This window comes from Episyrphus balteatus, chromosome 1 (genome assembly GCF_945859705.1).
Source record: "Episyrphus balteatus chromosome 1, idEpiBalt1.1, whole genome shotgun sequence".
Taxonomy (NCBI): domain Eukaryota; kingdom Metazoa; phylum Arthropoda; class Insecta; order Diptera; family Syrphidae; genus Episyrphus; species Episyrphus balteatus.
Window position 1 is genome coordinate 147,785,505 of NC_079134.1, and position 25,941 is coordinate 147,811,445.

The 25,941-nt window shown below is 29.4% G+C and overlaps 1 protein-coding gene across 1 annotated transcript; it reads left to right on the top strand.

Annotated features, from left to right (window-relative positions):
• Positions 1-716: 716 nt before the first annotated feature.
• On the top strand, positions 717-22,167 carry LOC129921471 (proton-coupled zinc antiporter SLC30A2). Its single transcript, XM_056003311.1, has 9 exons — positions 717-1,563; positions 9,304-9,435; positions 15,306-15,468; positions 15,695-15,848; positions 16,023-16,259; positions 16,446-16,572; positions 20,772-20,941; positions 21,070-21,140; positions 21,504-22,167. The coding sequence occupies exons 1-9, from the start codon at positions 1,315-1,317 to the stop codon at positions 21,602-21,604; spliced, it is 1,404 nt and encodes a 467-aa protein (XP_055859286.1). The 5' UTR covers positions 717-1,314; the 3' UTR covers positions 21,605-22,167.
• The last annotated feature ends 3,774 nt before the right edge of the window (positions 22,168-25,941 follow it).

Consider the following 25,941-nt stretch of genomic DNA (forward strand, 5'->3'; position numbering starts at 1 on the left):
AAAACAATACTTTAATACGTTCTTACGCTCCACGAATAGAAAATTCCATTACATTCAAGTGATTGTTACATCTCATTTTCCAAGAGATGCTTTAAATCAGTAAAGATTGAAAATTTAAATTTATCAAATCAAATCAAAAATAACTAAAATCCAAATTTTATGAGTAATTTCATACAACCTTTAAATCGTCTTTATAACGAAGCACTCAATTCATACAATGTACATGTATACGCACGACAAGGTAAACACTATTTCAACCTACTTAGTGTTTACATGGTGTTTAAGTAGGTAATTGACTATTTTTCCCAAGTATCAGTCTCCATGGCGACGATGAACAGCTCCCGGTGGCGGCGCGGCGCTAGGAAGTCAACAATCAGCGTCACGATCAAGTTTTTTTTTCTCAGTAAATTTTTTTTCTCATTTTGCAATAATCCATAGATAAACACGCTAAACACTAAAAAAAAAAAATAGTCACCTCATCTCTCATGACTGAGCTTTAGAGAAAAAAAAAATGTGGAACCCCCTCAAATGCGCATGTTGCATTACAACAACATCAGCCAGTAGCTGAAAAAAAAAAAGAAAATCATCACACCCAAGTCAAGTAGTCTATAGGTACTTGTTCATATAAAAAAAAAACCCGACTCTCCCATCCCCGTCAAAAGATCCAAAACGATCTCCCCAAAACAAACTATCGTTTCGCGCTATGAACACTCTCCGTCTCCAACAATAATAATGCCAGTGGATTGTAATCATCTCGACGTTAAACACGCTCAAGGAATTCGCTTAGCTTTTGGAACGAATTTTCGTACTGTGTACACCAGCAACTGTGTGAATGTCATAAATATTTCAAAAATATTTTGACAGCTATTTTTAGTTTTTTTTTTGTTTGCTTTTCAAATCCATTCGATAAAAAAACACTTTGCTGAACCGATCGGTTAGTAAGCTATCACAGCTGGTTGCACGTTCGCTCTTATCAGTCTCGAAACCGCCTTTTCACTGATAAGCTACAAAAGGCTTTGTGTGGTTTATTGTCGTCGCGATCACAATCGCAATCATGACATGACAGCTGTGTGCGGTCGTTGTGCGGTTTGGTGGCAAAAACGATACGAATACTTTTCAGTTTGCCTCCTCAACTACGGTAGCAGTTGCAAACGTAAAGCCGTTTCGGTAGGGGCTTCGTCAGTTCTTCAGCCAAAACACACGATTATGACGTGAAAGATCATTGATCGCGATACTCTTAATTATTTTTCAAAACAAAAACTGCGTTAGTGTAGGAGTATTTTGAACCAATTCGAATCCAAAAATCCAAGTCCAATGTCCGAATATTATCTCGACAACAGAAGTTTCGGTTCCGATGAAGATCTCTTGTCGCTTACAGCAGCCGGTGATCGTGCTGATGATGCTCATGGAACTTTAAAGAGTTCCAAAGCTACAAAAATGATGATGAAAATGATGACGAATGGCAATAACAACAACAACCATCAACATTATTCCATTGACGATGACGGAATTGGGGGAACGGAGGACAGCACTATGGAGATTCCACTTCTTGTTGACAATACTGCAAGTATCTTTTTTTACTTCTCTTCAATCTAACAAGTTGTTCAGGTCGTTGGTTTTGTCGTTTATGTACGATCTTGTCGTTTGGTGTCGATCGGTTTTTTGTTTTGGTTTCGCTTTTCAGGTTTATTTCAAGTCTTGAATGCAATTTAGAGTCAAGACTATAAAAGTAAAATACCATTAAACAGCTTTTTCAAAAAAGGGGGACACTTAGTGTAAATTACAAAAATATAATTCAATTGATGACCAATTAGTGGCAAGAGAATATTTTTTAATTTAATAATAATAATAATTGACATTTTGCTGACATTTTTTTTTTTTTTTTATTAGTTAAAATTCTGTTTTGTATAATAAGAAATTTCAATTTCAATTTAAATTTTTTTTTTTTTTTTTAATTAAATGAAAGTAATAAAAATGTTTGTTTTATCGGAATACTCGTATGTTCTAAGTGAAAAAGTGAGACTTGCGATAAATTAAACAAAAAAAAGATAAGACATTTGAGTAAATAGAGGCTTATCGGCTTAAGGGACTTTTAAATGAAAAGATATAAATATACGTGCTGGAAGCAAAAGAAATGCTTGTATTTTATGCTTTAGAAAATATTTGATAAGTGTTTAATAGAAAAAAAAAAAAACAATATGTCTGTCAAAATTAGACGTCCTATCGAAAAAGGTTAAATGCAAAAGTTGTAGGTAGTATACATGTCTACAACTTTTATCCAAACCATTTTTTATAAACCTCAAAAATATTGAAAAAAAATGCAAAAATACAATTTTTTGATTTTTTATTTTTTATTTATCTCTTACAAAAATGGTTCGATTTTAACAAAACTTGGTTAAAAATTACGTTGTTATGTTTTCTATTTATTAAAAATGTTTTTTTTTTTTTTTTTTGAACAAAAAGCTAATTTTTGGATTTTTGACGAATTTAATTTGAAAAAATAGCCTATTTTTCAATCAAAAAAGTTACCAAAAAAATTTTTCATTTTTGAAAAGTTTGGAATGCCATTATTTAGATTAAAACCGTTTTTTAAAGATTGTGTGGAAAAACTATACTTTTGTTTTAGAAAATATTGAGAAAAATTGAAAAAAAAACAAAAAAACGTAAATGACAGTAATATTGGCGAGAAATAATTTTGCATAGAAACCAAATTATACTTTTCTAATGGCCATTGACCTTTTTAATTTGAATCTAGCATTAGAATAGCTCTAACGTGCAAAGTTTTCGAGATATTGAATTTTGAATGTCCAAAACACTATTTTTGTGATGTTTTGGCATGGTAATATGTCAAAAACGTGATGTTGTAGAATTTTTTTGACTTTAGATTTGAGCTAAGCGCACAAAAAACCATTAGAAAAATATACTTTGATTTCTATAAAAAAAAAAAATTATTGTGAAATCGCACCAGGGTAAAAAAAATCGAATGCCCTGTTCAATTTCACTAGTCAAAAAGTTTTTTTTTACAAATTTTCAACAAAATAGCTTCTTTGTGACTCAACTTGAAGTTGTATTCCATAGTTTTCCCGTTTAAAAAAAAAAAACCGAACCATTTTTTTATGTATAATTTTAAACTTACGTAGGGCAACCAAAGGACTAATTTGCTGATTTATTGAAATTTTGTGAACAAAGAACACATGGAACCTTTATGATTATTTAAAGAAATCTTTCAGCTTTACTTAAGATATTGATTTTTGTATTGTAATTTATATCCAGCTCTGATCCAGATGTCTCTTTATTCAATTCTGTAACACCTGCATAAAAAATGTATAGTAAAGAAAAACACAACCTCTGTGCCTTAAGAGAAATGCTTTTTTTAAAAAGTTTCAAGACGAAGAAGCGGAGGAGGGCTCATACCACTTCCTTTGTGAATGCCCCAGCTTAGCAAAAAGTAGGAAAACAACTCTCGGAGATTACTTCTTCGATGAGTTAGATGACGTCTCGTCCTTGCCACTGAAAAACATAATGAAATTTATCCAAATTTCAGGATGGTTCAGGGAGGCCCACAACACTAACTCCAACCCGTAATTCCCTAAACCCTTCCCTTACCCATCCTCACTCCTGCCCACCCTAACCCTGGGGATCACAATGGATCCATCGAGATCCGAGTGGGATAACTCGACTTGTCGGATTATCACCCCGTTCAACCTAACCTAACCCTAAAAAGTTTCATCGACATGTATACAAATTAATATTTCAAAAAACACCATTTTGTTCTATGTATTTGATGTACCGTGATTTTCTTATTCGCAGAGCCTTTAAATTGAAAATACTCACAATTTTATGTTATTTTTGATGATTTAATATTTGCAGAAACTTTGAGTACAAGTCTTGGACCAGCCATCAAAGTTGCTTACCTATATTAAATAAAATGCACGACTGGGTCGCACGAACTTGCTCTAAGAGTTCAAGTTGCTTAAATTTTTAAGACTTTTTGTATAGAAAGTAGGGGATGTGGGGGCAAGACCGTCATTGTACTATGTTGTATGAAAAAAATTAAAATTAACAACACTTGTAATATAGTGGCTTCTGGTATGATAAGATCATGTCTAAAAGTATGAGCAAATTCGGTTGAAACTACAAAAAGATACGGTTAATTTTTTCATGAAATCATTAACTTTTATGTGAAAAATAATTTGTCCCGTTTACGAAGATTTTATTTTTCAAAAAAAAAAAAAATTTCAAATTTTTTTTAAAAATCCAAATATAAATTTTTTCAAAATTTAATTTTTGGCTTATATTAAAATTATATAAATGCTTTTTCTCAAAAAGTTTTGTTGAAATCGAATAAGTAGTTTCGGAGTAAATCGGACTAAAAAAAAAAAACGTTTTTATGGCAGGTACCGTTAATAATGATTTTCAAAAAAAAATTTTCGTTAAAAGATACACCTTGTCTTAAAACTTACATTTGAATTATTTTAACAAAATCGTTGGAGCCATTTTCGAGCAAATTCAACTTTACTAAAATCGATATATGACAGGTACCGTTATTTTTGGTAAAAAAAATAACGCCAAAAAACTCTACCTACATACCAAGTTTGACATTAATCGGTCCATCCGTTTAGTCTGTAGCTTCGTATACAGACAGACAGACAGACAGACAGACAGACGGACTTCCGGGACTTACTTTTTTGGCATTCTCTATCATCATAATGTCATGGAAAATGTTATCTCAACTTTTTTTTTTGTACGAATGCATAACTTGATATACAGGGTGTCAAAAAAGTTAACGTCGAAACGAAAACAGTAATCGAAAAAATGGTCACCCAAATCTCAATTATTCTCAGTTTTTTCTTGAATAACCCTGCTACCAAATGCATTCAAAAATTTTAACTCAGCTGCCCAAATAATTATACTAAAAAAATTTACATGACTCTAATTCAATGAACCGTAGTGTAAAAAAAAATACACTACGATGTTTTGGAAAGTTACCTTAAAAGTTGGTGTGTTTAATTCTCTTTTCAAAATGGTATAACATGGTTGAGAATATTCCATAAATAACCGAGATAAAATTTATTTTCTTAAGAAATCCAACTTTTTAATTTTTAAATATTATTTAAGTTTTTGTATTCTGAAAGGTTCTGAAACTACTCACGGGTCGTTTGAACGCGACACTACTCGAAGTGTCTTGCACTCCAGATTTTTTGATGCAGAAATGTTCCTTGGGGTCTAAATAGTAAGAAAAAAGCTTTTTTAAAATCTTCTATCGAGCTATTCGTTTTTTTGCGAGCTTAATTAGTTATGAAAAAACGTACTTTTACGTACTTTCACTCACGTTTTTGTAAATAGCTTTGTTAATAATAATGGAAGAAACTCAAATAATGGCTTTATTTTCAGAAGAAATATGACTCTTTTTGACTGCGTTTCAATCAAATTGGTGTCATTTTTAGATCTTCAGATATTCGAATCTAAGTCCGTTCATTTTTTCTGCTCTATTCGATTTCACTAATCAAAAAGTTTTTTTTATAGAAGTCAAGGTATACTTTTTCGTATGCTGAACTCGAATCCGTAATCAAAAAAATTCCATCACATCAAGTCTTTGAGATATTACCGTTAGAAAATCAAAAATACCCTTTTTTAACAGTTTTTGAGGTTAGGTCCTTTTGCGTGATAATTTTTTAAAATTACATTTGTAGCGGTTTCTTAAAGAACTAAATTTCTTCTTTTAAAATCCTTTTAAATCTTTTTAGTATCTCTTTTCCTCTCTGAAAAATCCTAAGTTGAATTCAACATGTTTGGTGCATATTCTCTATGCAAAAAATCTTATGTTCGTTTGGCGTTCAATGGCAAATCTCAAAAAGTTCTTCGCTTTCAAATTTTGACATAATATTCTATCTGCATTCCTTTAAGTTTTTTGTTAAGTTTATAGGTAAGAAAATTTTTCTACTAATACTAAGCATTGTAATTTTGAGAGATTCCGAAGTTGAAATCTTATTTTTAACACCAAAATTAACGGAACCGGCCATATAACCAAAATAAACAAAATTAAAAAACTTTATTTTGATCAAAATGTTACCGTATTTTGTGCAAATTAAATATAAAACATTTTTCTTGATTTCTGGCTTTCTCGTTGATCACTAAACCATTTGCAATGAATATTTTTAGAAAAGAACTTTTAAGCGACCTTATTTTTAGAACTTAAAAAACATTCAAAAAATGTATTTTATGAATTTAAAAAGAAAAATTTCAAATACCAAAACATTTTTGTGAAACTTTATTTTTATGTATTTATTGAATAACATTGTTGAAAAGCAATTTTATAACAAATTACCAACTCTTCCACGGCATTTTAAATGCACATTAACCCAATATGGGAGCTCATGGGTCTTTGAGCCTTGAGTTACTAAAAAGATGAAATTCTGCCCGAATTGTTCCAATCAAAATAATTCATAATATAATTTTGTTGACCCATGCTTAGATGCATTATTTTAAAGTGATTATTTTAAAATTATAGTCAGAAAGAAATAATTTTGTTAAAATAAAAATAGTTTAAAAAAATTAAAAATCATGATTATTGGGTGAATTTTTCTGAAAAAAAATCTCCAAAAATTTAAAAACTCAAAATTATGCAAGTGACCTTGATTTTTTTTTTTACATTAAATGTATTTTTAATTTCATTCAAGCAAAAATATTTCTATCTATTAATATCTAGAGAAAGAAACGTAAAAGTGTTTTTTTTTTTCATCCAAAAACAATGTTCTCCAAATTTCCATTTGTTTATTTGTTCACACACAAATATTATATGAATTGATATTAAAAATTCTAAATATAGAATTATTCTATGAACGTTTGTGCTTATTAGTCATAATTTCATTAATGAATATAGGTATAATAATATTTTCGTTTGTTACGAATTATGTAAATAAAAACAAAAAAACAATGAAAACAATAATTTATTGTTAAAACAAATTTAGCTAAATTCATTTTAATTCTAATTAAATATTATATTGTTTGTGACTATTTTTTTTTTTTTTCTTCTGCAATCATATTTGTAAACACCAATTATTCGATTAAATTGACCCAAACATATAATAATGTCGACAAGAATAATAATAATTATATTGCTCATTTAATTATGTATTTTTTTTAATATTAAACGAGTATAATCATATCAATGTGGAGGTGTGTTATTGAAAAAAAAAACTAAGTCAAGAGATAAAATAATTATTTTATTATGCCACCTGCACGTGAATATTGTAGATGCCTACGTTAATCTTTCAGGTACAGTGAACTTGTTTATTCGAATGTTTCAAGTTTTGCTACTGAAATATATTTGATAAATTGTTTGTCATTAATTTCAATAATTGATGTACGAAAATTTATTTTTCTATCATTCAATTTCCAGTTAAGTATTTGAAAATGTGTTCAGAAATAGCTTAAGTGAAATTGAAAAAGTTGCTCTAAATTGTGCAAAACAATAAAAAAAAAATGTAGGTATATAAAAAAACTATTTTTTAGTTCATTGATAAATTGTCTGTTTCGTATTATTTTGATTAGTATTTATTGACGTCGTTTGAAGAGCTTAGAACGGGTATAACCTCACTAGATTTTTTTCTACTTTTAAAAAGCTGAATATCGGTAATCCACCTTTCGTGTCAAATATATTCTGGAATTAATTATTTTTTTCTAAATACATTCAGTACTATTAAAAAAAAAAAAGAAACATGAGTGAATTATATTATTTGTTGAAATACACGGAGTAAAATTGTTTTAAATCCATTCAAATTCTTATATAAACTTCTCACTAAAAATTATAATTTAAAATTACACAGCCACACAAAAAAATTTAAAAGTTCTGACCTGGGGTTGTGACTAGATTTTTCATATAGTTTTTGGGTCGCTGAAACCGAATCCAAAGTCCGTTTTGCCCCATCATGTGCGAATATGTTAATCATATAGTTTTTGGATTGCTGAATCCAGATTCGGAGTCAATTTCGTTCTATCACGTCAGGTTTCTGAGATATCCGCAAAAAAATGTCAAAACTAAAAAAACAAAATTTCTTATCTGGAGTTGCGACTAGGTTTTTTTTTGGGTCGCTTAAACCGAATCCGAAATTTATTTTGCCGTATCACGTCAGGTTTTTGAAATATCCTCAAAAATATGATACGGCAAAAACTATATGAAAAACCTATTCGCAACCCCAGATAAGAATTTTTGTTTTTTTGGTTTTGACATTTTTTTGACGTGATAGGGCAAAATTGACTTTGAATCTGGATTCAGCGATCCAAAAACTACATGATAAACATATTCGCACATCCAGATCAGAGAACAAAAAATTTTTTTTCGTGAAATTTTTTGAGGTTATCTCGAAAACCTGACGTGATGGGGCAAAACGGACTTTGGATTCGGTTTCAGCGACCCAAAAACTATATGAAAAATCTAGTCGAAACCCCAGGTTAGAACTTTTATTTTTTTTTGTGTGGCTGTATATAACACACCTCGCTAAAGTTATCAAAAATAAAAACCTTTAAGTAAAAACAACCAAATCTCATCTTCGTCAATCTCTTAAAATTAAGGAAAAAATTTGCTTGTTGGTAGGCATCTACATATTTCTCAAAATTTTGACAAGATCATCGACACTCAACAGCATGAATTTTTGACTTTGAACTTCAAAACAAATAGGTATTCCATATTTTAAAAAAACACCTTTGCTTAAAGTTTAAATATTTTATTTGGTCACTTTATCTTTTTTAGCGGTGTACAGTAATGCTAACTCAATTAGGTATTGTTTCGCGTTGCTTATTTTTTTTATCTGCTTTGCGGTCCCATTACCTATATTAATCGTTTGACGTTAAAAAAGTATGGTACATTTTTTATCAGTTTTAATTTATTCAAGGTAAAAATCTTATCAATTTTGGGGTTCATTACTGTCCAAGTGTTTTAATTAAAAAAATGTAATTTTAAAAATAGACCGACTGACGCAATTACGTATTTATTTATTTTTGATCTGATTTGTTTGGGCTTAAAAAGAGAAGAAGAAGATAAAATAATGTCAGTGATTGAAAATGTGGTTTTTAAAATGCAAAGGTAAAAATTTATGAAACAAGTAAAAAATAATCCTGTACCTATATTGATCATTAATCGAAGTGAAAATAACCAAAAACTGCAAAAATAAGGAAATATAAAACTATATATATCTAATTCAGATTAATAACAACAACAACAAAACAAACTTTACCCTCAACTTTCTTCCTTTCAATTTTGTTTATAAATAATTTAATTTTTTTTTTTTTTATTAATTTTAGGATGGCGGTGAAATATATTATAACAACTGCAAACACAAACAACCAGGTTTTGCGGTGAATTTAAAAAGCAAAAGTCAACAGGATGCAAAAATCAAAATATTCTTAGCCATCGCATTATGCTGCTTGTTCATGGTAAATTGGTAAATATTTTAGTATTTTAAATATTTTATAAATTATAACATTTTTTGTCTCTGTTGTTAAAGTAGTTAATCAGTTTAAAGTTTTGTTCTATAAATACATAATATGTAGTGAACTTGATAAAAGGTACGGAAAATTTTAATGAACCCGTTGGATCGCATGCACTTGTTCTTAACCCTTTCGAACCCAAACTATATGAAAAACAATATTAAATAAATTGCACGACTGGGGTCGCACGTACTTGCTCTTAGAGTTAAAGTTGCTTAAATTTTTAAGACTTTTTATATGTATAGAAATTTGGAAAAAAAAAAATCGTTTTTTAAAAAAAATAAAATACAATCTGAAATTAAATTGCCCTCCAAAACAAGTATGCAGTTTTAATTGATATATTAACATGCATTTTTAAACAAAAAATTTTCAAAATCGTTAGAGCCGTTTTTTAAAAAACTAATTTTTTATAAATAATTTTTTGAAAAAAAAAGTTTTAAAATAAAATTGGTATGCCATTTTGTAGAAATCACTAATCAACATCTAAAAACAAAATTTCAAAAAAATTCAGTGTCCCGTTTTCGAAAATTTGATTTTTCAAAAAAAAAATTTAAAATTTTTTTTTAAAATCCAAAAATTATTTTTTTTCAAAATTTTATTTTTGGCTTATATTTAAATTATATAAATGCTTCTTCACAAAAAGTTTCGTTGAAATCGAACAACAAGTTTCCGAAATAATCGGATTTGAAAAAAACGGTTCTATGGCAGGTACCGTTAATAATGATTTTCAAAAAAAAATTTTTTCATTGGAAGATAGACCTTAGCTTAAAACTAACATTTGAATTTTTTAAACAAAATTGTTGGAGCCGTTTTCGAGATATTTCAGTTTTACTAAAATCGGTATATGACAAGTACCGTTATTTTTTGTCCAAAAAAATTAATTCCAAAAACCCCTCTGGAGAATCGCCAAATAACACTACATACCAAGTTTGACATTAATCGGTTAATCCGTTTAGGCTGTAGCTCCTTATACAGACAGACAGACAGACGGACTTCCGGGACCCACTTTTTTGGCATTGTCTACCATCGTAATGTCATGGAAAAATGTTATTTAAAAATGTTATTTCAACTTTTTTTTTTGTACGAATGCATAACTTGATATATAGTACCTAAGTAAAAATGTTTTTTTAGTATTATTGTGTCAAAAACATCACAACTAAGAAATATGAATAGCAAAAAGTTATGTTCCAAAATAATAAATAGCAAAACTAATGTGTTATTCTCATCAATCTGGATTTCAATCCCTTTTTCGATAAAAAAAAAATTAAAAGTGTAATATTTGACTAACTTTTTGTATTAATCCAGTAACTAGGCATTATTATCTCTCAATTAAGCCATCGAAACCTAAAAAATTACACTGTGCAAGTTTTTTGAAAAATTTTTTTGAGACAGGTGCGCGATTAACTGTTTCGCCCTATTTCGGACCCGAGAAATCGATTGGCGTCATTAGTTTTTCGATTTATCGGTACGACTTCGAACAAAATTTTTTTTGAAAGATTTTCAATTATTTTGAGAATTTTCCACTTTTTTTAGTCATTTTTCAACCAAAAACAATATTTATATTGCTTATTATTCTGCTCAAACGTTATTTGCTTAAAGTAGAAAGACATTATAAACAATTTTGAACAATTTATTTGAAAATTTAGTAATTTTTTTTTTTGAAAAATTTAATAAAAATCGAAATTTTTTACATTGTTTATCGTTTTTTTGCTGTTTTTGTTCTCTTTTGCACAAATACATAGCATGTTTTCCATTAAAAATTAATTTAACTGTTAATTAAGTGTTGGCTAAACTTCGACCTTCTATCGACAGCATCGATAACAAAAAAATATCGGGTATATCGATATTTCACAAAACTATCGATAGTTTCAGTACTTCCAAATTATTTCACCACAAGGCTACCGATATTATCGATAGTTTTTTTCTCAAAACTATCGATACAATCTATAATGGAAACTATCGATATCTACCAAACACTATGTTTATTTGTTGTTTATATCCAATGTCAAACGAAAACAACTTGTAGTTCAAATTGTGTTTAATTAATTTCAAAGCTATCGATAATATCGGTAGCCTTGTGGTAAAATAATTTGGAAGTATTGAAACCATCGATAGTTTTGTGAAGCATTGATATACTCGATATTTTTTTGTTATCGATGCTATCGATAGACTGTCGAAGTTTAACCAACACTAAATTAACAGTTAAATTAATTTTAAATGGAAAACATGCTATGTATTTGTGCAAAAGAGAACAAAAACAGCGAAAAAACGATAAACAGTAAAAAATTTCGATTTTTATTAAATTTTTCAAAAAAAAATCACAAAATTTTCAAATAAATTGTTTAAAATTGTTTATAATGTCTTTCTACTGGTAGCAAATAACGTTTGATCAGAATAATTAGCAATATAAATATTGTTTTTGGTTGAAAAATGACTAAAAAACGTGGAAAATTCTCAAAATAATTGAAAATCTTTCAAAAAAAATTTTGTTTGAAGTCGTACCGATAAATCGAAAAACTTATGATGCCAATGGATTTCTCGGGTCCGAAACAGGGCGAAACAGTTATTCGCGCGTCTGTCAAGAATTTCGACTTGCACAGTGTTATTTGATGAAATATTTTTTACGAATTCTTAAAGATATGTTACATGAGAGTAACGCTGCTGGTACCGAAAGGGTTAAAGCAGAAATTTCAAAGAAATTTTGTTTTTAGTTTAACGTTCATAAAAGAATAATTTTAACTTTATTTTACTATTAATGTTAAAAATAATAAAATATTGCTTTTAAAAATTATGAAAAATTCTTTTTAAATAATTTATATCTCCAAAAGAAGTATGCCATTTAATTTCTTGGATAAGAAACAATTCCCGCGATTCTGTCTGTCTGTCTAGAGAGATTTTCTTTAAACTTATCAGTAATGACTTTATCGGACTCCCTAGAGATGAAACAAAAATTTTATTTTTAGGACCAAAATAATAGTATCTAGGTATTTGCCATGACCAAAATAGAAAAAGTGGTTTTTATTATAAACGGCTCTAACGATTCTGATTTCAAAAAATACGTGTATTGTGGATTGTGGAATATAAGGTCCAACTATTGATATAAAAAAATATTTTTGCACCGTTATTCAAGGTACCTGCCATAGAACCGTTTTCTTAATTTCTGAGTTTTTTCGGAAGCCATTTAACCGAATTAACGAAAATTTTTGTACAAACACGTTTTAGTAGCCATAATTTGAATATATATTTTTTTAAATCAATTTTTTTCTAAATGGATCAATCAATTTCTTTTAAATTTGCTTTGAAAATAGGTTGAAAAGTAGTTTCATCAAAACTGTATCTCAATTTTATTTTTTGAAAAAATTTGTATAAACAAAAAATTATTCAAAAAAAAAAAAAAAAACGATTCCAACTATTTTCAAAAAAAAAAAAATTCTTTGTCATATAGAGAATCAGAAATTAAAACCATTTCTAAAAAGGTGTTTTTGTCAATTTTGAAATACTTTTTCATATTTCTAACAAAATTAATGAACAAATTAAATTCTTCTTTTATAGCAAGTACCTATACGTGCGACCCAGTCATGAATTTTATTTTTTTTTTTAACTCGGGTATAGGCAGTTGTTCATAAATAATTACTACCTACAAAATAGTCTGATGATCGGGTTGCGGTGGTCCCTGTGAAATAACTATAACTTCAGCCTATGAACTTTCAATTTAAATTGATTACTCAGGCAGCTTCTCTGCATAGTATGAAAAGCCATACACACACCTCTTCCAATCTTATTTTTGTGTTTTTACTTGCGATATAGGTACTATAGGGCAAGTTTAGGATTCGAACTCGAGATAACAATTTTACTTGGCATTACGATGATGGAGAATGCCAAAAAAGTGGGTCCGGTAATTCTGTCTGTCTGTCCGTCTGTCTGTCTGCCTGTATGTACCTCGAGCTAAAGCCTAAACTACTGGAATGATTTTGTTCAAACTTGGTAGTTAACAGTTTTGGGTGATTATCTAGAGGACAAATTGAAATTTTTTTTAGGACCAAAACTAACGGTAGGTACCTGTCATATAACGGAAATAGAAAAGCAATTTTTTTTTTTTTTTTTTCAAAAACTGCTCTAACTATTTTGATTAAAATTTTTGTGTGTAATATTACATATAAGACCCAACTTTTGAAATAAAAAAAAATATTTTTTGTACCGTTATTAACGGTACCTGTCATAGAACGGTTTTTTTGATTTATGAATATCTCGTACAAGACTAACCCGATTTCAACGAAAATTTTTATGAAAAAGCGTATAGGTAAAATTAATATTAAAATTTTAGAAAATTTTCAAAAAACGCGTTTTTGGAGTTTTAAAAAATATTTAAAAATTTTTGTTTGAAAAATCAATTTTTTGAAAATGGGTACAGTAAATAAACAGACATATTTGTTTTTTTTTTGTAAAAAATCATTTAAAATGGTGTTTATTTAATTATAGAAACAGATTTATTTTTTTTAACTTGAAAATATCAAATTTTAAATTTCCCCTAATTTTCTTGAATAAAAAGCTTTAATATTAAAGTGACTTTAAGCATAAGAGCAAGTACTTGCGACCCCAGTGCATTTTTTTTTTTAATTGCTTACAAAAATTTGGTTGAAAATAAAAAAGATGTTATCGATTAGGCTCACTGTTATATTTCCTGTATGCTTTTTGCTCAAGCCCTGTATAATTTTTTTATGCCTCGTACAAAAATTGTAACCATTCGAGTGTTGTATGTGAAGACATTTTGGACTAACTAAAGTATCACTAAAATTATAACAAATTTTATTACTTTAATTTCTTGAATTATGACTTTTTCCATAAGACGTACCTTGTAGATTTTGGTAAACTGAAAAAAGTCTACAAATTTCAATTTCAGTTTTGCAGTAAGCACTTATCTTTGAAATCTAAGAACTTGTTCTTACACTATTATCATACCTGTCTTAATTACACCTGTCTTTGTGACTTTAGGCCAATTTTGTCCCCAAGGTCAATATCTCTGTTCTATATTTATAATTTTTTCCTCAAAGTAAAAATTGTTACATTCTTAACTTCAATTTAGCAAACATACATAAATTAAACTAAAAATAATTACATTTTACAAATTTATTTATTTCATTTATATTACATTCATCGAAAACAATTTCCTTTTTCAAATCTAATATTATTGTCAAGTCCTTTATAATGTACTTATTTATTAAACACCTTAACCGCAAAGCTTGTTGCTCCTTTTCTATATAATGTAGTAAATACAAACGAATCTATAGGTATATTAGGTTATCCAATTTCCGGTATCTTTTGAAAATTTCTTCTAAGATTAGACATAAGTGATTTGGGTTACTTCGATATAATGTATCAATAAAGGTTCCCAAATCCTTGAGCATAAAACTTGTCATTCATTTTCTTTAAAGGTGCACATATTGTAGCAAAATATCCTGTTTATATAGATATCTTATACTAAAACCTATGCATTTGTCGATATATATATAATCGAATATCTATAGCCCCATTATCAAACCCACCGTCACACCTTAAGGACCCACAAAATTTTCCACAAATAATATAGATTTCATATAACTAAAACAAACACGCATACTCTCCCTAGTGTACAATTGGAATATCTAAATCCTTGTCAACATAGTTAAACAAACGAGTCCTTGTGGAATTAGAAAGCAAATCTATTTTCAAAATACAAAATTGAAAGCGTCTCTTTGTGTCCTTCTCCCAATCCATCGTTTTTGTTTGAGAGAGAGAGAGAGAGAATGAGCCTATAATAACTATTTATATCCATTCAGATTATAGAATTCCTTGGAGGATACATGGCCGGAAGCCTGGCGATAATGACAGATGCTGCCCATTTAGCATCTGATTGCGTTAGCTTTGTGATTGGTCTCTTGGCGATTTGGATATCGAGTCGGACGCCTGATCAAAACATGTCATTTGGATACAAACGCATCGGTAAATAAAATGAATTAGGTATAATATTTTTGTTTGTGAGAGTGAATCCTGGTTTTAACCAAAACCTTCAAAAGTTCCCCCAAAAACCTCAACTCCCCAAAAATTCCCAGAAACATGTCACAAACACAAAAATGATAAACAAAAACAAAAATAAATTGTTGTTGGTAAAGCCTCTCTCAAATCAAAATTTGAATAAGATTTTGTATATATCTTCCTTCCATTTTAGAGGTCATCGGAGCATTGGTATCAATATTGGGCATCTGGATCCTTACAGCCTTTTTGGCCATTGTGGCATGCCAGAGATTATTTTCAGATGACTTCGACTTGAATGCGGATACGATGATGATAATCGCTGGAATTGGGATTTTAATTAACATTGCGTAAGGACTCTTGCTTTTGTGTTGGAGAAGAGAGAAAGACTCTCGAGAGGGAGGATGTTGAATTGTGTCGTCCTTCCTCTAGAGAGAGCATATTGTACATTCGAATTTTATGAAGTTTTGATTTTTAATTTTTTTTTTGTTTTTTTGTTTTATTTTTTGGTAACATCCTTGTAGGATGGCATTCATTTTGCATGGCTCGTCGCTTTTTCCCGGCTCTCATGGTCACTCTCATGGTGGTGCTGGTGGAGGACATCATTCGCACTCGCATGTGCATTCTACTGCAAGGAGTGATGCTGCATCTACTACTCATGGCCATCATAGTCATTTGCCGGATGGTGGTGTTGGAAATCCATTGCCAGCAGACGTCTCAGTTTCCACATCTGCGGATATTGTCAAACAACAACATGCGAGGTATCAAGGATGCGGTTCCGATCCGAAAACTCATTAATTTCATGACCAGAAATTCTCTGTTTTTTTGTTTAATTTTATTTGATGTGTTGCCGGGATGTTTTTTTTTTTTTCTTCTTTTTCTGTGTTTTTCATGTTGATGGACGTAAAAATGTTTTTTTTTATATATTTTCGTTTTTTTTTGGGTAGAAACAACGCAATGCCAGCATGCGGTCAGGAACAAAATCTGAATTTGCGAGCTGCAGTCATTCATGTATTTGGGGATCTGGTGCAGAGTGTAGGCGTTTTTGTTGCCTCAATTATTATTAAATTTTATGTGAGTATACGAGTACCTAGAGAAGGGTAGATTTGTATTTCTTTTTTTCTTTTTTTTTTTTTTATTTTGGAAAGAAAAAACTATTTGCTAAATGTCATTGTCAGTGTATAGCCTTTTGGCAGTGAGAAGAAATTATTTTAAAATGTTAAGTCGTCAATGCTTTAATTCTAGGAATATTGTTTTTTTAAGCTTTTATTTTTTTAAACTGACTAAAGGACTGGGTTTTAACACATAAAGCTTTTAGTCTAGTCGGTTTTTTCTACAAAATTTTCAGTACAAAAGTGATTACATTGATACAAAAAAAATGCACGTACTTAAACATAATGGTAAAAGTTACTTAAAATTTGAAAGCTGTTTATGTAAATATTATGAAAACAATAGGTACTGAGTTAATTAAAAAAAAAAACACTTATAAAAAAGGAAATACAAAATTTAACATTCTTATAATCAAAAAAATGTCTTTTTAAATGATTATGACAGTTTAATTTATTGTACAAAAAGAGTTTCTAGAAAACAAATTTTTAAAATCGTTGACATTTTTTAAAAAATTAATTTTGTATACAAAAATAAAAAATTGGTTTGCAATTCTTTAAAAATCCAAAAAACTTAATTTTAAAACTTTTTTTTTCAAAAAAATTATTTATAGAAAAATAGTTTTTTTTTTTTTAAATGGCTATAACGATTTTTTTTTCTAAAAATGCTTCTTTATAAAAGAAATTAAACTACATACTTTTTTTGGAGATCAATTTGATTTAAGGTGTTTTTTTTTTCATTTCAATAACGAATTTTATGTTTTTTTTTCATTACATTTACCAAATTTTTAAAAAAAGTCTTACCAATTTTAGTAATTAGAATTATAAGAGCAAGTACGTACGACCCAGTCGTTAATTTTATTTTTTTGTACGTAGAAATGATTGTCTTAACATAAACAAATGAGTTGTTAAAATCAGTAAAATTTCATTAGTTTATATTGCACTAGATTGTAGACTCTTTTTGTCATACAAGATTTTTGACTTAATTGTCATAATTGTTAAATAAGTCAAAATTAATTTTTCTACTAAAATTTTTTCCATATTTGAATTTAAGTATAACTCGATCGATCTTATCGATTTTTTTGCATTTCGAAAGTTTTTTTTTCGAATTTTGACTTGTTTTTTTAACGTGGATAGTTTTACCTTTATCGAGTTTTTTTTTTTTTCTTTTTTTTTGTTTTTCTTTGAAGAACGACCTTCGTTTTTTTTTTAATGTAATAAAACAATAAAAAAATAATCAATGCACATTTTGACAATGTGGCAAAATGTCTTAACGATTTTCTTCAAAATTCGTAGTTATGAGTTTTGAGTGATTAATAGACTAGAGAAGAGATTTAAGGATTTCTTTGGGACGAAAACTATCGTTGCCTGTCATTTAAGGGGGGAAATCCCTCTGGAATTTTTTATTTTTGCATTATTTTTTTTTTTTTGCGTAATAAATTTATTTATCAACCGAAGAAACTATTTTCAGTGGTCTTAGCCTTAAATGAAGCCTCAAAAGTGCCTAGATAGTCCCGAAACCAATGCGCTCCGAACCTACCATAGTACGAAAACGAAAACTTTAAACGCATTTTTTCGAAACTAGTTTTTTTCCGCGCCGTGCAATGTAACTCAAAAACTAATGAAGCTATCGACTTGAAATTTGAAGCAAATTACTCCTTAACTTATTGGCCAAAACATGAACCTAAAAGTTGAATAAAATTTGTACAGTAAATATTTTTTTTAACTACTGTAAAAAAAACATGGTTTTTTTCGTTTTTTTTTTATTTCTAATTTTTATTTTTCATTTAAAAAAAAATAAATTTAGGTTCATGCAATGCGTACTAATATCATCTAACGGAAAAAAATTTCCTTTTTGATTAAAGATGATTTCCCGGACCTGTGCATTGCACGGCGTAAACTAGAGGAGTCAACTTTGAAAGGCTCCAGAGCCGCCATTTTGTTATTTTTTCATTTCAAAAAAAATTTTTTCAATACTAAATAATGTCAGTAATATCTTGTCTTTTTCCAAATTTCAATAAGTGCTTTCAGTTTTTCATATAAAAATATTGAAAAAGGTGTCGTCCAGAGGGATTTCCCCCTTAACCGTTTATTAATTAGTGACTTTTCGTAAAAAACTAAACTGCAATAAAAATTTTGTTCAAAAACGTTTTAGTAACCAGTATATTAAGTAAAGAAACATAAGTAAAATTTTTAGAGTACCTACATACGATTCAAAAATTATTATTTGAAAAACTAACTTTAAAAAAAAAAACTCTTAAATTTTTTATAAATTTTCTTTTGGTGAATCCATTTTGAACAATTTTTTAATCAACGTTTTCAAAAAAAAAATTCAATTTTTTTTTTTAAATCCAAAAATTATTTTTTTTCCTCGAAATTAAGCAAATCGTTTGGGAGAGAATCAGATTTAAAAAAATACGGTTCTATGGGAGGTACCGTTAATATCCGTTTTTCAAAAAAAAACTTTTTTCATAAATAGATAGACCTTGTCCAAAAACTAATAGTTGAACTTTTAAACCAAAATCGTAGGAGGTACCTTTATGTTTGGTCCAAAAACCCCCCTGTACAAGACTCAAAAACTGCAAAATACCAAGTTTAAAGTGGATCGGCCCATCTGTTTGTTTAGGCTATTGCTCCTTATACAGACCGACAGACAGACCTGACAGAATAACAAACTGACAGACGGACTTTCGAGACCCACTTTTTTTGAAACTATATATTTTTGTAATTTGTATTATATTTATCTTTGATAAAAGTCGATTTAATAAAAAGATTTAAATTGAATAGATAGTTAAAGTTGCTTAGAAAAATAACATTTTTTATGTGAACAAGTAGACACTAAATATTTTTTTTGACGTCCAAACAGAGTATGCAATTTAATTTCATGTATTAAAAATATTTTTTTCAATGTTTTTCTAGTCTTTTTTCAATTTTTTTTTTACGAATCATAAGCCTGTCCTATAGCGCCTACATAAACATACGAGTATATCGCATTCAAAAATATTATGATCTCACCATTAATTTCATATAGAAATAAAATAGAAAATAAAAGAAACTTTTAAAAAAAGATGATAAATTTTCATTTCAAAATTAACAAATAAAATTAAAAAAAAATAAATTAAATAACACTGGTCGGCAAAAAACAAAAAAAGTCGGGAGCAAGAACTCTGGTAAGGTGATTTTAATAAACTTGAGTGTGCTGAATTCAAAACAGTTTACAGATTTTTTCCATCACGTCTAGTTTTTGAGCTCTGCTCATCACAATTTTAGCTATAAAGTCCCAAAAACTAATTTTAAATGAAATGTTTTTTGACATTTCATCTAAAAATATTATTTTTCCGTAATATTTTGCTATTTTTTCAACCGAATCAGGAGTCGAAAACTGAAATTTACTTCAAATCTGCTTCAAAAACCATAAGTTACCTTAACCACCAAGATTTTGAGATATCATACCTTTCTATACCAAATATCTTTTAGAAAAAAATAATTTTGAAAATAAAAATAAACGTATTTAAGACGATAAAATATGGCTTTTGAATATTGCATTAAGTAGTTTTGCGAAACAAATTTTAACGGTGATGAAATTCAACGCCAAAAGTATACCACAAAAACGCGTTTTTGACCTGTTTATATTTAAATATTTCCAAAACTTGACGTGCCAGTGAAATTTTGACTTCAGATTCGGAATCAGCACACAAAAGTATTATAGAAAAGTATGGTTTGGTTCAAGCTCCATTTTCGTTGCCGACAAGTGTAATTAAAATACATTACATTACATATTAAACTAGTCTGAAGATAAATCTCCGGACTAGAAACACTGCAGCTTCGGAATCTAGGTCCATTTTGCTGATACAACACAAGACATTAATACAACACAGAAAGACAAAGAGAGAAAGAACGAGAGAAGAACATAAAAAAAAAAAAAAAAAAAAAAAAAAAAAAAAAATAATTAAAATATAACATGACAATGATTAGGAAACATATATTTTTTTTCTCAAATTGTGTTCACCAAACTTTTTAATTATTTGAACAAAAAAAAAAAACATTCCAAAACCACATTTTTGGTAACGTACCATTTAACTAAGTAAATTACTTTCCTGTATACAATCCTATTTGGAAGTATAGTATCAAATTTTAATCTATATCCTTCCTTTATCGCCCACACAGCCAAATGCAAAACTTGCTGATCCGTTATGTACGCTTCTGTTCTCAGTGATTGTCATTTTTACGACAGTCAATTTATTCAAGGAGTCCGTTTGTATTCTCCTTGATTCCGTGCCAAAGCTGGTGCCTCTGTTAAAGCTGCAAAGTGATTTGTCCAGCATAAGTGGAGTTAAGTAAGTTTCTCGATTTTCATCCTTTTTCTCTCTTTCACTCTTATGACCGGAAGTGAATGCCCTTCCGTTCATACACACACACACACACAGCTACTCTAATAATGATTGTAATTATTCATTCGACACAGATCCGTTCACCATCTGAATGTGTGGAATCACACGGTCAATCACAGCATAATGATGGTCCATTTGGTTGTTGGTATGTATACTATATACAGTAGCGAGCAAAAAAAATGCAAACAATAAAATCATTTGCATTTTTTCGCTCGTCTAAAAACGCATATTAAGGTAGACTTTTGACCAAATAATGTTCTTGGAGTAAAATATTGAACAAATTGACTCTGTTTAATACAAATAATAAAGGTTCTATATGCCAAATCTGGTAACTTAGTTCTTGTTCAAAACTCTTTAAAACTTTTTCGTTTGCATTTTTTTTGCTCGCTACTGTATGTTAATATGATGATGGGGGAGAGATTTGGAGGGGTGGGGGATGGTCGAACTGCTGCTGATGGCAATGTAGTTTTGTTAACCTATTTCCATTTCACTTAATGTATCATTTCAGATATCCTGGCAGATAGTGATGCTATCCTGACGGAGGCTACCTCAATGGCGCACGACAAATATCACATTCAACATAGTACAATTCAAATTGAACGTGTATGAGTAAGTGAATGAGAGGACGTTATAATACAAAAGGATACTGCTGCTGCTGCTGCTGCATGGCTACACGTTTGAGAGGTTAACTGATGCTTGGACAAACGGACGACGGACGGGCGACGACGATGAATGAGATGATGACAACAAGGACGACGACGACGACGAAAGCTTGCTTTCAAAAAAAGACTGTGTGTGTGTTTGAGTATGTGTGTGTTGGGGGGATATAAGGATTGAGAAATAACATAATTTTCGAAAGCCATTTCGGACCAACTAAAATATACAGAAAAGGGATGTGAGTTCGAACATTCGAAGATTGCTGGTGTATAAAGGAGATATCTAGTGCTACCAAATAATAATGTTTTCCTTAGTAATACGAGTATGTGTTTATATTAAGTTGTATTTTTTGTTAGTGATAAGTTGATTCCGATTTGTGTGCTTTGTAATAGGAGTAAGTGTTGTAGGAAAAAAAAAAAATAACGATTTGTTACACTTCATTGCTGTGCTATTTATGAAATTGTTTTAGAAGTTCATATATTTAAAATAAAATAAAGTCATTTTTTAAGATGGAACTTGTTTGACTTTACTGCAACATTGAATAATATTTGAAGTAGGCAGGTATTGAGTTTTTTATCGATGCTCTGGAGTGGCCACCGCAATCTCCCGAGCTCAATACCACAGAAAATTTATAGATTTTTAAATACATATTTGCATTTTTTTTTTTTTATCGACTAAAATAGATAAACTTTTGACTAAATAATTGTCTTGGATTAAGATATTCCACATTTTTTTTCGGTATTGTATATTATTATAACTTACATATGTACATCTTAAATAACTTTACTTACTTTACTAACTTTACTTCAACATTTTTATCGTTACTTAGAGATAGAGAAAGGAAATAAAAAAAAAAGAACAGAAAAAAATATTACACATACACCACAGTGAACTTTTTTCGATGATTTGTACACAAAGTTATTTTTTATTAATTTTCCTTTCATGTAATAGCACCTCTTTGTTAAATAGAAAAAAATGTAAACTAATGAACAGCTTATATGAAATGTATTATCGAATTGGTTCACTGTGATGGTGTATGTGTTACATTTTTTTGTGCAAAAATAACGCCCAGTAAATTTTTTTAAAGCTGCCCAGACATTGAAACCTATCTGTTGATCATCAAGATACATTGCATGTTATTTATAGGATAGGAATGATTTTTTTGTTCGTTGTTATATATAGCAAGTATTAACTCCGTTTAAAAACCATGTCCGATGTTTTTATTAAAATAAACATTTTAAGATTATGAAAAACTTCAAAATGAGTGTTTTTTTTCTGTTAATCTCTTCGTCTTTGTCTATTTGTTTGTTTATCTTTTCGTTTATCTGTCTTTCAGCTCCGCGAAATTAGACCCCAGGAAATAAGGCCCCAAAAGAAAAAATGAAATAAGGCCAGAAATTGGGGTATTTTTTCATAATGAAAATATGCCCCAATGAAACAAGGCCCCATCGAAATGAAAAAATGCCCCAAAAATAAATGAAATAAAGCCCCAACTTATTTTGAACTTTTTAAGAAAAATGAAATAAGACCCCAATTTTTCTTTTTCATAATTAATTTATTTTTGGTAATGAAATATCACCCCAAACCAACAGAATCATCTTTATGGACTTTTAAAATTGTTCCTCAAGGATGTTTCAAACTGTTGTTGTGTTTTTTTTTTCGGTTATTCTGTTACTTATTAATGCTTTTTTTAATGATCACTGATGGTTTTTTTTTTACATTGAAAGGCATTAGTTTGCAGTGCAGCTAGATGTTTACATTGAAAAGCATTAGAAAGTAACAGAATAGCTGAAAAAATCGCGCGATTTCTTGTAGCTATTCTGTTACTCCCTGATGGTTTACTACACAGTCTTAACATGGAAAGGCATTAGTTTGCAGCACGATCTTAACATTGAAAAGCATTATTAAATAACAGAATAGCTGAAAAAATCGCGCGATTTTTTCAGCTATTCAGTTATTTAATAATGCTTTTCAATGTAAAGATCGTGCTGCAAACGAATGCCTTTCAATTTCTTGCAGCTTTTCTGTTACTCCCTGTTGGTTTGCAGCAATACTTTACATTGAAAAGCATTAGTAAGTAACAGAATAGTTCAAAAATCGGGCGATTTTTTCAGCTATTTTGTTATGCTAATGCTTTTCAATGTAAAGATATTGCTGCAAACCAACAGAGTCCACAATATCCGGTGCTAAGCCAATTCTGGGTCCTTGATAAGCGGAATTTTACAACAGTTTTTTTGAAAGATAATTTAGTATAGCATTTTTATGTAAATTATGAAATATGAAATAAAGGCCCAAATTGTTTTTAAAATAAAATGAAAGTAAGCCCCAAAATAAGTGTTGGGGTCTAATTTCATGGGGCCTTATTTCGTAATGAAATTATGCCCCAAAAACAAAATGAAACAAGGCCCCAAAAAATGAAATAACACCCCAAAATTTGAGAAATTTCGTTGTTGTTGTTTTGTGTGTATTTTTTTGGGGCCTTATTTCATTTTTTTGTTGGGGCCTTATTTCCTGGGGCCTAATTTCGCGGAGCCCTGTCTTTCGGGTTAAAACCTAAACGGGAAACAGCGGATCTATAATTTTATATTTTTCAGAGAATTTTAAAATCAAAGTAGAACGTCGTTCTTTTGCAATTTGCATTACAAATCGATAGTTTTACCATGAGACCAACTAACTATTAATTATTATTTATTACACTGAAAAATTGGAGCTTAGGCTCAAGTCTGAAAATATTTTTTATATATTATTTCAAAGATGTTTCAACAAGTTTATTTAAAGTTGAATGAACGGTCTTCGGCATAATTTCTAAATTTCAATATTTGTTATTTTTTTTTTTTTTTAATAACAATTATATTTAATAGAAACATTTGTTTTTTTGCGCTTGGGAAGGCTTTAATGCAAAAGATTCGGTACGAACTGCAAATATCATGTCTGTTCATACAGGCTCAAAATTTTCATTACCCACAGCTTGAGGTTAAACTTACTTGTTAACATGTTGTTACACATGTTAGGTAGTTGTTTGTATACAAGAAAATAATATTTTGTTGGTGTATTCCTTACCGTTATTTACTTTGGGTTGCTTTGTAAACGTCTTGTACCCGCGATAGCTTCGAATTTAAGTTCCTCTTTTCATTGGATTCTTTGTCTTATTTATTTTTCATGTTTTGAAATTATTGATTTAACGTCGATGCGATATTTGTTATTTAAAAATTAAAGTGTTTGAGAATTAACAGACTTTTATGTTTTTATACTTAGATTTTAAAAAGGTAGGGCCGATTTTGTTGCACCCGCCGTCGCACTTTAAACCCTTCCTAGTGACGATTTACTTATTTAATTTAAATTTTGTACCTAAATCAAAAATAAACAGGTTTATATGAATATAAATATTGCACCCGCGATAATTGAATTGCCCTTATATTACATTTTCGTTACGTTTTTTCCTCAGTGTAGGTAAAAATAGGACAGATTTGGGAATTGTAAGAAAATCAAGCTCTATTATAACAAACAGACAGAAGCATATACAGGTTTAGTTTTTGGAGCGGGAGTCATGCCGAAGGTTCAAAGAAAATTACACGGTGTTACAAAAATGAGGTTTCAAAATATACGCGGGCGGAGACCTATCAGGTTTTGTAGAGCTAGTCGCACTGATTACGAAACGGTATTTGAAAATCCCCTAACACCCCCAAAATCTGGAGTTACGGGCAAAAAACGGTTTTTTGGACCTTTACCCATTGAAAAAATTCTAGCTTCGGCAATTTTTTACCCATTTTCGATTTTTTTACAGTTTCTGATAGAAGATAAATATACCTTTTCAACAATGTATAAAACATGTAACTCGTTTAAACCACTTAGAATTTATAAGCTGTCAAAGTTCAAAAATTCCATTTTTTTCGTCATTTGCCCAACTTCGGCATCAATTTAAAGTATATGTTTTCAAAACAACATGCTATTTAAAAAATATATTCTAAAATTATATCTATTTCTCAATCAATCGAGGTATTTTTTATGAAAATCACTTCAAAATTGGCTAAGAAAAAAAAAATTTTCGATTTCAACCCAGATACAGAAATTCGAACTTTTAGGTATAGAACAAAAATGTTGTTTTGGCACGTAGTAGGATAACTTGGGGAGCCAGGATTTGATAACGGGTTTTTGTAGAGGAGCTCAATACAAAAATATTTTTTTTGGGAGGGGGGTCTATCTCCCCCCGTTTAGGTGGGAGGTGCAGTTTTCTAAAAAAAAATTATCAAAATAAAAAAAAATTATTAAAAAACAACGGCAACACTTAC

Coding starts and splice junctions, on each gene's coding strand:
- LOC129921471 (XM_056003311.1), top strand. CDS start 1,315: ATGTCCGAATATTATCTCGACAACAGAAGTTTCGGTTCCGATGAAGAT. Junction 9,436..15,305: donor CATTATGCTGCTTGTTCATG/GTAAATTGGTAA, acceptor ATATCCATTCAG/ATTATAGAATTCCTTGGAGG. Junction 16,573..20,771: donor CAATTATTATTAAATTTTAT/GTGAGTATACGA, acceptor TCGCCCACACAG/CCAAATGCAAAACTTGCTGA.